Source organism: Bidens hawaiensis, unplaced genomic scaffold, assembly GCF_021521415.1.
Source record: "Bidens hawaiensis isolate Kalapana, Puna unplaced genomic scaffold, B.hawaiensis_p1.1 tig00022023_1, whole genome shotgun sequence".
Taxonomy (NCBI): Eukaryota; Viridiplantae; Streptophyta; class Magnoliopsida; order Asterales; family Asteraceae; genus Bidens; species Bidens hawaiensis.
Window position 1 is genome coordinate 227998 of NW_027493417.1, and position 15211 is coordinate 243208.

The following is a 15211-nucleotide window of genomic DNA, read 5'->3' on the forward strand; positions in this document are numbered from 1 at the left end:
GCCATATAACCCTAAGTAATCATCTTTAAACTTTGTTTTTTGTTCAAGAACCCTAACTAGTTGAATTGATCTTTTTCTTTGGATTGTTTTGCAAGTAATTGATTGTTTGACTTTGATTTAGTTATTCTTGGATCTTGAATGAGTTTGATTATGTTTATGTTGATGTTTATGATGATTTACTTGAATGTTAATGGCTGTCCAAACTTAATGAGTAGCTAATCTTGTTTGTTCTACCTAGGTTTGATGAATATTGTTAGGTTTTGACTAGTAATATGGATTGTTAATGATCATGGCTTAAATTGTTAATGTAAAGTTTGATTTAACAGTAAATTAGATTGTGTTTAGTGGCTGTGTTTTGTTTGATTATACCTAATAACCTCGTGCTTAAATTAATTGAATCGGTTTTGATTAGTTGTTGCATGTTTAAGGCTCTTTACTTTGTGTTTAGGGTTTATTTGCGGGAAGTACAACCGTAGGGATAAGTGGGTAAATTAATTAGATAAAATCAGTTGTGAAACACCTTCTTAAAGACCGAGAGGTGATAAGAAGTAAACTCGTCTCATTACTTTTACTTGTTAGAATTAAGATCGCGCGAGAGCGGATTTTGTTCTTGTCGGGTTTGGGTGTTTGAGCGATTAGTTGGTCTAGTTTAAGTTAAGTTGAATTGTTCCTCTATCCTTGGTTGTGTAGTATTCATTTCCATTAGGCTAGTGTGTCGGTGAGACCGAGAGGTGAGTCGGCATTAGAACACGTTAATAATTTGTTTTCCCGGTTTGTTCTTAAAATCAACTAAGATAAGTTAGAGTTTGTTAGTGAGACCGAGAGGTGATCTGACCTTCTTGAGCGAACCTTAGTTGTGTCATCCTTTAGGACCGGTGTCGTGAGAGTTTTCAATCCATTGTCTTGTCATCTCCTTCAATATGATTCTTACCTAGGTAGACGTTTTTATCACTGCAGTCAAAGTTTCCGAAGTTTTGTCAAAAGTTTTCATTTAGTTTAGTTAAGTAGTTAAATTAAATCTAAAAAAAATCAATTAAATATTTTGGTGAGTCTTGGTTAGAGTTTAGTGATTATAAACGTTTTCACGTGTCTTCGAGTTCGATATCCGGACTTTCCTCATTTGTGCTATACGCGACCGGTACACTTGCCGTTTGTGTGAACTAGGATAGATTGTTTGTTTTTAAAGCTTAGTTGCGACTTGTGTTTTATTTATATATATATATATATATATATATATATATATATATATATATATATATATATTCGCACATCAGTATGGATCTCGTCCCATATTAAACGAAGTTTTGTGTAGTAGGTAGAGACTGAAGAACCATCTTGTCTCGTTATGGTGAGATTGCTTTAACTAGCAGGCCCGAAGTGCACTATTCTTTCCAAATCGTTATCTCAAATCAGACCAAATTTTAAAAGAAGTGTTAGCGTACTTTACACTTCCTCGAATATCATTTTCCATGGCAGTAGTCAGCCATCCCTTGATCATGGCGTCACAACGGAGCCACACCATATAGTTGTCTTTGGCTTGGTCCGATTTTGGAATGGGACCGTCAAAAAAATGATTTTGTTCTTAGCGAACAAGAAGTTCGTCATCTCCTGGCATCAATCACTGTAATTTACATATGTGAATGGATCGTTTACTTGCATCTACTTCGGGTAGTCAGAAGCATGGATATAATATGGAGAGCTGGGATCGCTAGCTTTGTTACCGCAGGCAGCATCATCATATCCAGCTATGATGATGTTGTTTTAGAGCAATTAGGGTTTATAGTTTTAAAGAAACCCCTTCTATGATACCATGAAAAATAATATAAAAGAAGTTCATTTTTTTAATTATCACTCTCGAGCTCAATGGCCGACAAATATATAAACTTACAGAAGCCATAAGCCGACTCCAAAACAAACCAAACTTATCTTTTCTAAAAAGTCTATCTCCCTATTATGTAGGCTACGAGATAAAGAAAATAAAATAAACAAGATAAAGGGAATTAAATTGAAAACTTATTATTTATTAATAAACTTATATTATTTTATATATTTTGAAAATAATATATAAAAGTTCAAAAGAGGTAAAACTTAATAATATATAAAGCTCGTCTAGTACCAAAGTTTGGGTCTAGCTCGTTTAGTACTAAAGTTTGGGTTTAGCTATATTAGGCTTTGAAGTGCTAACTTAATAAGTAAAAGTTGAAAAAAAAGTGGGAAAACTTAATAATACGCCAGACTCGTTTACTTTGAACGGACAAAATGGCAAAACATGTCCTTTATGTTTTCATGGCAAACTTACGGATGGAAATCATATTCTGTTTTTCCAAAATATTTCACATTACGTTCTTTCCCACTAACCCAGTTAGATTTTTTCGTTAACTCTGATCACATGACCTGCACATGAGGGTAAATCCGTAATTTCATGGTCCAACTCATTTCTCCCTTTTACTCTCTCTCTCTCTCTCTCTATTCTTCTTTCTCTCTCTACTCCCTTTCCTTCTCTACACCAGTCACCATAGCACCTACCGGACCACCACCACAACCGCACCACCGAACCTGCAACCATCGACGGTGGTTCCCAAAACCCGACCGTTTTAAAGGAGGATTATGCTAGAGTTTCGACAACACAGACCCCACCACCGCCATCGCCTCGTCCTGCCACCAACCAACATCCAACAACCACCACCATCTCTGCCTATCACCACTACCACCACGCATATCACAACTAGTGCTACAGATGCGGCGATTCACCGAATCTGTCTTTTGCTCCGATTGCAACGGTAGATTCGTTGAAGAGATTCATAACCCGAACCCACTCTCTCGGACTCTCACCGAACCCATTTTCCGGTAGTAGATATGTATAACACTGTTAATAATAGGAGCTCCGTCGACCCGGTTATCGTCTTATGTGGTCGTCCGCATACCGGATATGAGATGTTTTATGAAGATGGATCTGGGTCGGGTTTACGCCCTGTACCGATTAGTATGTCGGATTTTTTATTGGGTTCTGGGTTCTGGATTTTTTATTGGGTTTTGGTTTTAAGAGATTGTTGGATCACCTGCGACAACTGATCGGCTTTCCGGTGAGGCGTTATCATATGGATTGTAGAGAGATTTAACGGTGAAGCTTTTCGGTTGGTGGTCGCTGTGGCAGGTGAAGGGTGGTGGTGGCGAAGGCAAGTGGTGGCGGTGGCATGTGGTGCTTGGTGTGTGGTAGTGGTTTTCGATGTTATAGAGATAGAGAAGAAGATGATGATGCATATGGATTGTAGAGAGACAGAGAGAGTTATTTGTTTTTTAAATATATTTATTTAATTTATTTCTAATTAATAAATAAATATGTAAATTTACAACACTACCCTCACATGCTTTGCACATGACCAAAGTTAACGAAAAAATCTAACTGGGTTAGTGTGAAATGACGTAATGTGAAACATTTTGAAAATACAGAATATGATTTCAGTCATTTAGTTTTCCAAATAACGACTATTGAAAAACCATGAAAACATAAAGAATCTGTTTTACCATTTTGTCCTTTAAACGAGCAAGTATTTTTATTGAAAACATAAAGGTTGGTTGTTGTTTAGGATAAAATTGTACTAATAACTTAGATAATAGATATTTATTATACTTTTCCTTCCACCTTAAAATATCATTTCTTGTTCGTGTCCACCAACCCAACCCTAACCCTTCAACCCAAGCAACAGCCAACTCCACCACCCACCCACCCACCCACCCGATGGCCTTAGCTCGCCGGAGTTTGAAAGCCCCATCCTTCCTTCACGGGCGCATGCTGAGCAGCATCAGCGTGGAAACGAGCGTCCCGTTCACCGGGCACAACTGCGAGCCACCGTCCAGATCGATGACGACGACCCCGAAGGAACTGATGTCGTTCTTCACGGACATGGCCCTGATGCGGCGGATGGAGATCGCAGCAGACTCCTTATACAAATCGAAACTGATCCGAGGGTTCTGCCACCTGTACGACGGGCATGGAAGCGGCCGTGACAAAAAAGGACTGCATAATAACCGGGTACCGTGACCACTGCATATTCCTAGGCCGAGGCGGAACCCTGCTGGAGTCTTTTGGTGAACTGATGGGGAGACAGGCTGGCTGTTCCAAAGGGAAAGGCGGCTCGATGCATTTCTACAAGAAGGATGCCTGTTCCAAAGAGTCCTGCTTATTACAAGCGAGGAGATTATGTTCCTGGATTGAAGGTAAGTTTTGTCTCGGTGTTTTTTTGCTTCACAAATTTTATCTACTAGAATTGCCATCTGACTCTATATAGTACAATACAAAGTTATTGTTCTTATGAGTCTTTACAGTCCAGTTTGGCCGGTTTTAACTAAAATTCTGGGCCCAGCTTGTAACTATGGTTTTCGGAAAATTGAACCCCAGTTGGTCAAGCTAGTTGGGTTTGTCTGTCTGGCCTGTGCTTACAGTTTTGGTGCTTTGGTTATGCCCATTCTACGATTTTAAACAGTAAGAAAGTTGTTTTTAAAAACCATAAATTGTATTAAAATTTTAATAAATGATATGAGTTCTTTGGTTTTAAAAAAAGTTGTTTTTAAAAACCACAATTTGTATTAAAATTTCAATAAATGATAAGAGTTCTTTGGTTTAAAAAAAAAAGCTGTTAAAACCATAACTTGTAACTACGGTTTGAAAAAATACAATTCTAATCAGTCTTGACGGTTTATGAACATCCCGCATGTTTAAGTGTTATTTCTGTAACCGTCATTTCAAATAAGTACAACTTATGACATAATAACCATACTAACACATTTAGTATCAATTATAAAAATGAGCTGTAAAGTTTTAAATTTATATGCTTAAAAATGTTATATAAAAGGAATACTAAGAAGAATTCAGCTTGGTCCTTTAAAAGGCTGTTAAAACTTCAAATTTCTAGTTGCCAATATATCTAGAGAATACATTATTTGGTAATTTATATATTAATACACAGCTGTCCGGTTTATACGGTTTACTTCAAGCCAAAAACTATGAATCAAATCGTTAACAAAGGTTTTCCAAACAGTAAACCGACCATCGTGCTCTTAATTCGGCCAAACCGGTCACTTAACTTGGTTTGGACGTTTCAACGGTTTTTTACCCTAATCTTTTTATGTTAACATTTTTTAAATAGTAATTTTGTTAAGCGGTGCTTGGCTTGTTTTAAAATGAATTTTTTGTATAATGTGGTAAAGCACAATAGCTCAACGCCTGAAGTTATTTTGACTTCATTACCCTCGCGTTCTCACATCTTTAGAAGTGCTGTAACTCGAAAGTGTTATCCCATCAAGACATCATCTATCTGATATTGTGACGGACATGAATTTAGAAACTCTTCAGTTTAGAGTAAAAGTTTCAAGATCATATATTATATTAAAGTGTGATTAAGATGTGAAATAACAATCTATTAATTTAAGATGATGGCTGCAATCTTTTTATGTGCATCAAAATTATTTATTTTGATGATGATCTTAACTCGTATGCTTGTATAGGTTGATGGTATGGATGCCTTTGCTGTCAAACAAGCCTGCAAATTTGCCAAGGAACATGCTTTGAAGAATGGGCCCATTGTAAGTAGTGGAATTCTTTTGCATGGTTTTCATTTCATATCACAGTTCTCATGGAATCAATTCTCACTTGGTTAAATTTGTTTTCAGATCCTTGAAATGGACACTTATAGGTATCATGGTCACTCTATGTCTGATCCTGGTAGCACATACCGTACTCGTGATGAAATTAGTGGTGTCCGACAGGTTCGTTAATCTCTTAACATATTCCATCAAACAATAATTCTGTTAATAATAATTAACAATGTGCAATTTACCGTTTCAGGAACGTGATCCTATTGAAAGAATTAGAAAGTTGATTCTTGCTCATGATTTAGCCACTGAAAAAGAACTAAAGGTAATATCAATATGCTTCATTTCACATATATATTTTTTATGTATATATGTGGTAATATCAATACCACTGAAAAAGAACTAAAGGTGATTTAGCCACTGATTTAGCCCTGCTTGCGGTGCGCACATATGATGTATATATGTGTGAACCCTCGGGTGGGCAAAAGTGAAATTGCACTAATTTTGACGTTATTTTACTAATCTCGTGAAAATAACGTTAAAAGTGACGGACGGTTAATCAGGCATCATGTAGTGGCGTTGATAGCTGAAAGATAAGGGTACATGCACCGATCAGCCGGTGTCCCGATGATTGAGTGCTATGTGCCTTATGTCCAAGGCTTGATGCAAAACTACTATCGAGCCGGGGGTCTCACCGGAAGCAGCCTCTCTATCCCTATGGGGTAGAGGTAAGGCTGCCTACATCATACCCTCCTCAGACCCTACCATAGCTTTGCTATTTGTGGGATATACTGAGTACGATGATGATGATGATTTTTTATGTGCTCTTTTTTTCTTTAAACTCATTTGTCAAGTTAAGAGTGTAATCTTATGTGCTTAATTATTTTTAATAACCTTTTTTCAGGACATTGAGAAACAAGCTAGAAAAGAAGTTGATGAAGCAATTGCTCAAGCTAAGGTAACATACCTATCACATTTTGACCATTAATTTTCTCTGTTTTTTTTCATTAATGAATTTCGACCATCAAGTCTTGACAATTATTTATTTGTGGAATTACAGGAAAGCCCTATGCCAGAAGAATCTGACCTCTTTACCAATGTTTACCGTAAAGGACTCGGGGTTGAGGTATTATTTATTATTTCTTCTCGTTAATTCATTTTTCAGTTATAGTCTTGCTTTAATTGGCTATTTTGTGATGAATTAAAGTGGCTAATTTTGGGTTTTTTGCAGTCATTTGGAGCAGACAGGAAAGAACTCAGAGCTACACTTCCCTGAATGAAAAACATTTATGAAATTTGAGTTAAACAGTATCGTCTTCTCTCCAAGAATAATGAACAGAAAGACCTGGCATATAACATTGTGTTTTTTTTTCCTGTGATTTTGGTTTATGTCACGGCAACAAGAATTAAAAGAAAAAAGTTTGACATGATTCATTTTGGCAACCCAATCCATATGCTCGTGCCATTTATCATCCTTGAGTTTTTATTTGTTCTTGACTTGTAATTTGTAAACTTGTTTCTGTCATGCTTGACTTTGTGGATTATTTTTGATTGTATCGTTTCACTTAGCAAAAATAAACATTTTTTTTATTTGACTGGCTAAAAAAATGGCATTGCTGAATTTGTTATAAAATATAACCTTTAGAAGAAAATACATTTTTAGCTCAACAAAAATACTTGATGCTATGTGAAAAAGTAGTTCAACCAAGTCTGTGTGGATTGCCTTTAAATGTGTCCTATTATACTTGTGTTCAGCATACTTCTTAAAAAAATAAAAGGGGAATCAGTTTTAGTAAATTTGGCACTAGAGGGGGAAGTGAAACTTTGGCATGGAGTCATAAGGTCTTGACTTTAAATCCAATTCTGACTAGAGGAACACAAATTGGGTTTTTTCTAATACTCAATTTCGGGTATGGAACCGGTTTCGGGCATTATTGGGTATTAGAAAATCGGGTATCGAGAGAAATCGGGCAGGGTTCGGGTAAAGTATTAAAAAAAACTCAACCCTATGTACCTGGGGTAGGGTATGATCGAGTTCGGGTATAACCGGGTATTGGAACCGGGTATGTGTCCGGGTACAACCGGGTATTAATACCCGGTTTTGAATTTGTAATTTTTTATACATTTTTAAATTCGTTTAAAATTTAAATTTGCTTTATAATTATAAAATAATTAAAATATATTATAAAAACCATAAATCCACTTAAGTACAAAGTATTTACTTAATAATATGCATTTTAAAAAAACTTAAACATAAAAGTTATCAAGTAAACATATTAATATACTATTAAAACTCATGTATTATTTCAGGTATTTAGAAAATTGGTATCGGGTATCGGGTATAACCGAGTATGGGTATAAGGTATGAACATCCCGCATGTTTAAGTATTTAGGGTATAGGGTACGGTTCCGGGTACGGGTATTGAGCTCAAAATGCATACCCTATCCATACCCTACGGGTAGTGTTGGTTCCGGTTTCGGGTATAGAATACCCGGTTATAAAAAATACCGATTCTGGGTTTTTTCGGGTCTGATTCCGGGTACGGGTTTTTTGTGCACCTCTAATTCCAACCATGTTTTATTGTTGTGGGCATTTCGGAGATGGGTTTTTTCAGGAACAGAGATGCTAGGCTTGAGTTGTCTAACGTTATTTGCATTCGTGAACGTATGGCCATTGGTTATCCCGAGTAACTAGGGGTCAGGGCCGTCTTTGAGGCATGGCAGGGTAGTCGACGGCCACAGGCCCGACACCCTGCTAGGCTCGAATTTTTTTTTTTCAAAAAAAAATTATATGTATTTTTATCAAAAGCATGTGTATAATCAATGTTTCAACACAAGTACATAACCACTAGTTTGGTTTAATGGTAAAGGGATATGACATATAACCAAAAGGTTGTGGGTTCTAGTCTTATTTGAGACAATTTTCAGCTTATTTTTATACAAAATTTTTTACACAACTTAAATCAAATAAGCTAATTTATAATTAAATTGTTTAAACCCAACAAAATGTTTCTTTTACATAAGGCCCAAAAAAGTTTTCGCCTTTGGCCCAAATTTTTTTTCGACTTTTCGGAGCCGGCCCTAATAGGGGTGGCAAATGGGTTGGGTTGGGTCGAACGAGTCATGGGTCGAAATGGGTCATGGGTCGAAACGGGTTTGGGTCGAAACAAGTTTGGGTCAGAACGAGTCAATTTAAAAAAGGGTTGTTTTGGTTTGGGTCAGAACAGGTTAGGGTCGGGTTGGAACGGGTTTCGGGGGTTTTTTTTTAACGAGGATAACGACGGAAACGTTTTAGATTTTTTAGATTTTTCGTTTTTTGTTTATATTTTGATTTATGATTTTTTTATCGATTTTTTTTAAACTTTTTTTAGGGGTTTTTTATCTCACCCATTTTGACCAATTCCAACTTTTAGCTTGACCCATTCTGACTTATTCACCTTTCCTACTTAAACCCATAATAACCTTATGCTGATTTAGAGCTAAAGATCATTGTTTTTTTTTTTGTGTTTTTTATTTCTTTGATTTGTTTATAACTTTATATCAAAATCTTGATCTTTACGAGTAAACGTTCTCATTATTTCTAAACTAATAAAAAAGTTATATCACAGTATAAATAAATAACATTTAAAAAAAATTAAGTTGTATTTTATTATAGACAACACTTTACCTCAAAGATTAATACGTTAAAGATAATAAATGTTAGTTGTGTAGTATCATCCGAAAATATTTAACTGTTTCATTGAAATTAAACACTAACTTTCAGTAACTTCTAAAACAAAACAAAGTTTGCTGGTAGCCTGGTACTTCTTTATTCTCAACAAAATTAATAATTTGCTTTCACAAAAGGCATGAGACCTCAAAATTAAACAGTGTACCTCACACACTTTTTAATTTCATACAATTTGGATCAATTAACAAATAATAATATAGAACAGATTAACATTTAAACCAACATCCTGGAAAAGTTAACAAAGAAAAAAAGAGGACGAAAACGCCCTTCAGTCTGTAATATTGAAACACAACTTTGCTTCATAACAAAATAACCATTTATCATTTCATAACAAGCCAAATAGTTACAAATACCAAAAGTCTAATCCAACTACCACTAACCGTTCGCAATCGTCACACCAGCCAACAACTTCCCCAACTCCTTATCATTCCTCACCTTGATCTCGTTTTCTTCTAAATATGAAAAAAAAATGAAAGTTGTTTATTAACAAATATGCAAACATAAAATTAAGTTGCAAAGAGAATGAGCTTTTAATACTTTCTTTATCAACATAAGTTGCTACTATTATAACTCGGAATCAATGCTTCTATGTCTTCTACAAGTTGTTCCTCAATATCGCTCTCGATTTCATCTAAACATGTCAAAAATGAATGTTATTAACATATATATACAAACATAAAATTAAGTTGCAACGATAACAATCTTTTAATACCTTCTAAAACATCCAACCAATCTTGAGTGCATAGCAACGCCTCAACATTTGATGATAGTAGTGAAGTTCGATACTTGTTCAAAACTCGACCCCCAATACTAAAAGATGATTCGGAAGCAACGGTAGTAATTGGGATGCTCAATATATCGCGAGCCATTAGAGCCATTTTTGGGTACCTTCCTTGATTATCCTTCCAATATTGTAAAACATCAAGTTGTTGTTTTCTGTCAAGTCGGGGTTCCTCTAAATACAATGTTAACTGAGACTTTTCGCTAACAACATTTCTATATTCGCTTTGAAATGACTCAAATCCCTCCAACTCATCCAACGTGTCGTCACCAACATTTGAACTCTCTGGTATTGAAGAATCATGCATTGTCTTCGATTGAATATCTGTAACACCCCGTAACCGCAGCGGAAACGTACACGGGATGCAACAGACACATCTGATATCAACAACATTGTTTATAAAGAAAACACCACTACATTAATTTAAACGAATTACATTGTTCCGAGTTTCGTTACCATCTAGGTGTTATCACATAAGTTTTACCGATAGTACATTAACATATTTAATGCAAAATATAGATCCTTAATCTTCCACAAAATAGCACACATCATCAAGCACGTATCACTCATTCCAATTTGGGTGTACCTAGAAAGCATGTAAAGAAAACGGGTCAACTACGAATAGTTGGTGAGTTTCACTGATTTAAATAAACATTGACAATTTATTATAATAAATCATATATTAGCGATGTAATTATGCTGAGCCCACAAGTGAAACCTCTGACTATCACACACAATCCCCGTGGCATATCCCTCGCCCACGGACCCGTGACATATCCCCCGTCCACGGAACTGCCCCAAACCGCTATGTCTAACATTACATAGCAAAATATATATAACACCCAAAATAGACATGTGCAACTGGCTGGGAAACATCAGCAAATCCATGCCGGACCAGTTGGGTTTGTCAGACCAATAGTACTATTCACACTCTACCGGCTTTTAGCTAATCACTCGTGTTGCGGGGCCTTACAATGTTAGCAACTCAGACAATTACCATCTTAGTACACTTCCGTACGATTCCCGTACAATAAAACATATATAAATACATTCATTTCCATGCGATCAGCATGTACTTAAACATTTTGATATAAACATGCTTTCCGCCCCGGGAAAATATTTAAAACAGTTCAGTAAAAAGGGGCTCGTGAAACTCACCTTTTTGTGAGCGAAGATGTAATACTGTGCACAGCTACCGGTCCGGATCTGTAATACGATCCCTAAGTCGTTACTACACAATTTCTATTAATATATCTTAAATTCGTGTTAACCGGTACGTCCGGGGACACTGTTAACCCAGTACCGTACACGATCCGGGGACAATGTTAACCCCGATACACTTCTCAGGACTTAGATTGTGATATCACTTAGAGTTCTTTAGTCAAAACTACCATTAGTTCGTTTTCTCGTTTTGCGTGCCTAGCACGGTTATTCGTCTTTATGTTTTCAAAAATGAGTTTGGCCACATACGACCCGAAAATAGTTGTTATTGATATTTTAATTAAAGTGGTGAAATTAGAGCTCGGTTTAGACACCCCGTTTGGCCGCGGGGCCCGTTTCCGTCTTTAATATACCGGAAACGACTAAATCGGGTAAAATTACCCAAATCATCCGAATTATTTTCGGATGATTTATTTTTACTTGATTAACTTAGTTTCATGAAAATAGTCCATTTTTAGGGTTTTTATACACCAGTCAGCTCGCTTAGGCGAACTTTGCCGGTTTACGCGTTTTAAGCTTTAAAAGTTTGTTTTTATGTTCTGTTTAGCACAAATAAATATCCGTTTAGTCTCGGATCTTGAAATTTTGCACAATTCAGTTTTTGACAGTAAGGAATTTATAAAAATATTTCCAGATTTAATCTCTATATTTAACATTTATTTATCTATTTTTAAACGTCATTTAAACACCAAATACGTCGAAAATACCAAATGACCTTAGAAAAATCCCAAATTTTTCTGGGATGACCCCTGCCATCCACATAGTCCCCTGTAATTTTTCCAGAATCAAAATCTCATTTTTCATGCCATTTTCATCAAAGCCGAGCTAGAAAACCCTAGAACTCGTTTTACCGAAAAGCCTACTTAGACTTCTCCAATGGACCTGAAATTTTGTGTGTCACTTTTATATGTTACAAAAAGCTTATCTAAATTTTTCCAGAATTTTTCATGATGTTTAGCTATTTTTCACCATTTTTAGCCAAAACCGAGCATTAAATTCACCAAATATTCATCCTTTATTCAAAAATTACCAAAATTTCACAGATCTCATATTTTCATGTGTAGATCATCTCTGTGAAATTTCATGACTCAACTCTAAGTCTACCACAATCTGTCCAAATCTTACAAATCAAACGAAAAACCGAACTACCTTGTGTTTCTAGCTTTAGATCGCAAAGATCTTGCTTTCTAGCTTTTGCTAGCAACTAGATACAACACCTACAAGCACAAAAACACCACACCAAGCAAGTTATACCCACAATCAAGCCATTTCTTTCATGGTTTCGGTTAAGACATCAAAACAAAGATTTTAACCGTAAAAATTCGTTTTTGACTCTTTTAACTCCTTTCTTGGACCAAGATCCCTTGTATAACTTGTATACATCACTTGATCATGCAAGAATCGGTTTCATCTCGGGTTTTCACCCGTTTTTCATTTGAAACCTCATTTTCTCAAGATTATGGAATCAAAACTATGAATTAATCATTATAACCATGTTTTTACCTTGTGTTTCTTGCTTAAATATCAAGGATTTAGGATGAATGTTGAAGAGTGTTGAGAGGATTGTGGAGTTGGGGTGTTAGAAAAAGGAAAATGAAATGTTTTGGTGTGTGTATTGGACCGATCGGTCCATGTAAGGTGTGGGGTGGGGCCCACATCTTCAACCTTGGCCACACATTTGGATTGTGTAATCCGGATAATGTTGTGGATAATCTGGATCAGTTCGTTTTTCGGTTAAACACTTAATTCGGCTTAAAACGAGGCTAAAACGGTCGTTTTTCGGCTTAAAAATAAAATTTATATAAAACCGATTTAAAACTTTAAAAACTTAAACTATGACATTTATTGACTTAACACATCATATTGTCGGTAATTGTGCATCTTTTTCGGCTTGATCGATCGTCTCTTGCTTGGTTTGATGTTAAAGGTTTCGTTTATCGTACCTACGTACTAATAAATCGAAATCCTTTTTCTGTGCTATAATTCACTTATCCCGAAGCTTTAATACTTCGTACACATCACTAAACATTATATATTTCGTCTATAATGTAATCCCCGATTCGTTCGGGTTTCAATAACCGTTCATCGATTAATCGTAATTTCAATACGACTTGCTGTATATTCGAGTATAATTCGTACTGTGAATCTTATATACTCGTATAAACACATTATAATTCATATATTCAGTATTGAATAACACGTAAATAGTATATTCCGGCTAGGGTATACCTGAATTTGCCGGAATCGTTACATTCTCCCCCCCCCCCCCCGTTACAAAAATTTCGTCCTCTAAATTTTACGCATCAACTACTTCCTTTTGCGGAAATAGGTGGGGATATTTCTTCCGAAATTCGTCCTTTCGTTCCCATGTATATTCTGGGCCTCGTAGCGAGTTCCATCTAACTTTGACCAACGAGATCTTATTGTGTCTAAGTTGTTTGATTTTCCCGTCTACTATTTCTATGGGCTCCTCTACAATGTTGAGCTTATCATTTATTTGGACACCCTCTAAAGGTAACACCGATGTCTCATCCGACAGACACCTTTTCATGTTCGACACGTGAAACACGTTGTGAACTGCACTCAGTTCATCAGGCAGTTCTAATCGGTATGCTACAGGACCGATTTTTGCAATAATGTCGAACGGTCCAATGTATCTAGGGGCTAACTTCCCCGCCTTTCCAAATCTGACTACTCCTTTCCAAGGTGATACTTTCAAATACACTTTATCACCTTTCTCAAATGATAACGGTTTTCTACGGGTATCGGCATAACTCTTCTGCCGATCCCATGCGGCCTTCAGATTGTTCTTAATTTCAAGTATTTTGCTGGTCATTTCCTGGACCAGATCTGATCTAATAACCTGTGTGTCGCCCACTTCAGTCCAGCAGAGTGGTGATCGGCACTTCCGTCCATACAATGCTTCGTAAGGTGCCGCCTTTATACTGCTATGGTAACTGTTATTATAGGAAAATTCAACGAGTGGGAGATGTTGATCCCAATTTCCCTTAAAATCCAGTACGCATGCACGAAGCAAATCCTCCAGTGTTTGGATGGTCCTCTCAGACTGACCGTCGGTCTGAGGGTGGTAGGCTGTGCTTAGATTAATACGCGTTCCCAGCGCTTCTTGTACAGCTTGCCAAAGATTGGAGGTGAAATGGCTATCTCGGTCGGAGATGATTGAGATGGGTATCCCATGACGAGACACAATTTCATTTATATAAATCTGCGCAAGTCTCTCGGTGTTATAGTTATTTCTAATCGGAATAAAATGTGCCGATTTGGTTAATCGATCAACGACTACCCAAATTGCATCATGTCCTCGGGACGTCTTGGGGAGATGTGTCACAAAATCCATCGTGATCTGCTCCCACTTCCATTCAGGAATTTCCGGTTGTTGTAACATTCCCGAGGGTTTCTGGTGCTCCGCCTTAACCCTCGCACACGTCGTACACTTGCCGACGTATGTGGCTACATCCTTTTTCATACCCGGCCACCAGTAGAACTCCTTCACATCCTTGTACATCTTATCCGATCCCGGATGTATGGAATATTTTGATTTATGCACTTCGTCCATGATTAGTTCACGAAGGTCATGGAGGGTCGGGATCCAAATCCGATTTTTGAAATAGAGAATTTCGTCCACGCGCTGTTCGAAATTCTTCTCGTTACCGTAAAGTCCTTCTTTTTCCCTATGTTCCTCTTTCAACGCCTCGCGTTGAGCGACTCGAATCAAATCCGAAAGGTTCGACTGGACTATCATCCCCAACGCTCGCACTCGCAATGGCTTAACCCGATCCTTCCTACTCAAGGCATCGGCTACGACGTTAGCTTTGCCGGGGTGATAACGGATGTCACAGTCATAGTCGCTTAATAATTCGACCCAT

The 15211-nt window shown here is 36.8% G+C and overlaps 1 protein-coding gene and 1 pseudogene across 2 annotated transcripts in view; one reads left to right on the top strand and one right to left on the bottom strand.

Moving 5' to 3' along the window:
- Nucleotides 1-4174: 4174 nt before the first annotated feature.
- Nucleotides 4175-6920, top strand: LOC143564562 (pyruvate dehydrogenase E1 component subunit alpha-1, mitochondrial-like). Its single transcript, XM_077051800.1, has 7 exons — nucleotides 4175-4218; nucleotides 5506-5583; nucleotides 5671-5766; nucleotides 5846-5917; nucleotides 6497-6550; nucleotides 6653-6718; nucleotides 6824-6920. The coding sequence occupies exons 2-7, from the start codon at nucleotides 5515-5517 to the stop codon at nucleotides 6866-6868; spliced, it is 402 nt and encodes a 133-aa protein (XP_076907915.1). The 5' UTR covers nucleotides 4175-4218; nucleotides 5506-5514; the 3' UTR covers nucleotides 6869-6920.
- A 2670-nt stretch (nucleotides 6921-9590) lies between these two features.
- The window catches only part of LOC143564564 (zinc finger BED domain-containing protein RICESLEEPER 2-like), a 30410-nt pseudogene continuing 24789 nt past the window's right edge, over nucleotides 9591-15211 (bottom strand). The window contains exons 4-7 of the transcript XR_013140898.1: nucleotides 10035-10427; nucleotides 9882-9953; nucleotides 9703-9774; nucleotides 9591-9595 (exon numbers count right to left, since the gene is read on the bottom strand). The product of XR_013140898.1 is annotated as a zinc finger BED domain-containing protein RICESLEEPER 2-like (transcript). The remainder of the gene's footprint in view (nucleotides 9596-9702; nucleotides 9775-9881; nucleotides 9954-10034; nucleotides 10428-15211) is intronic.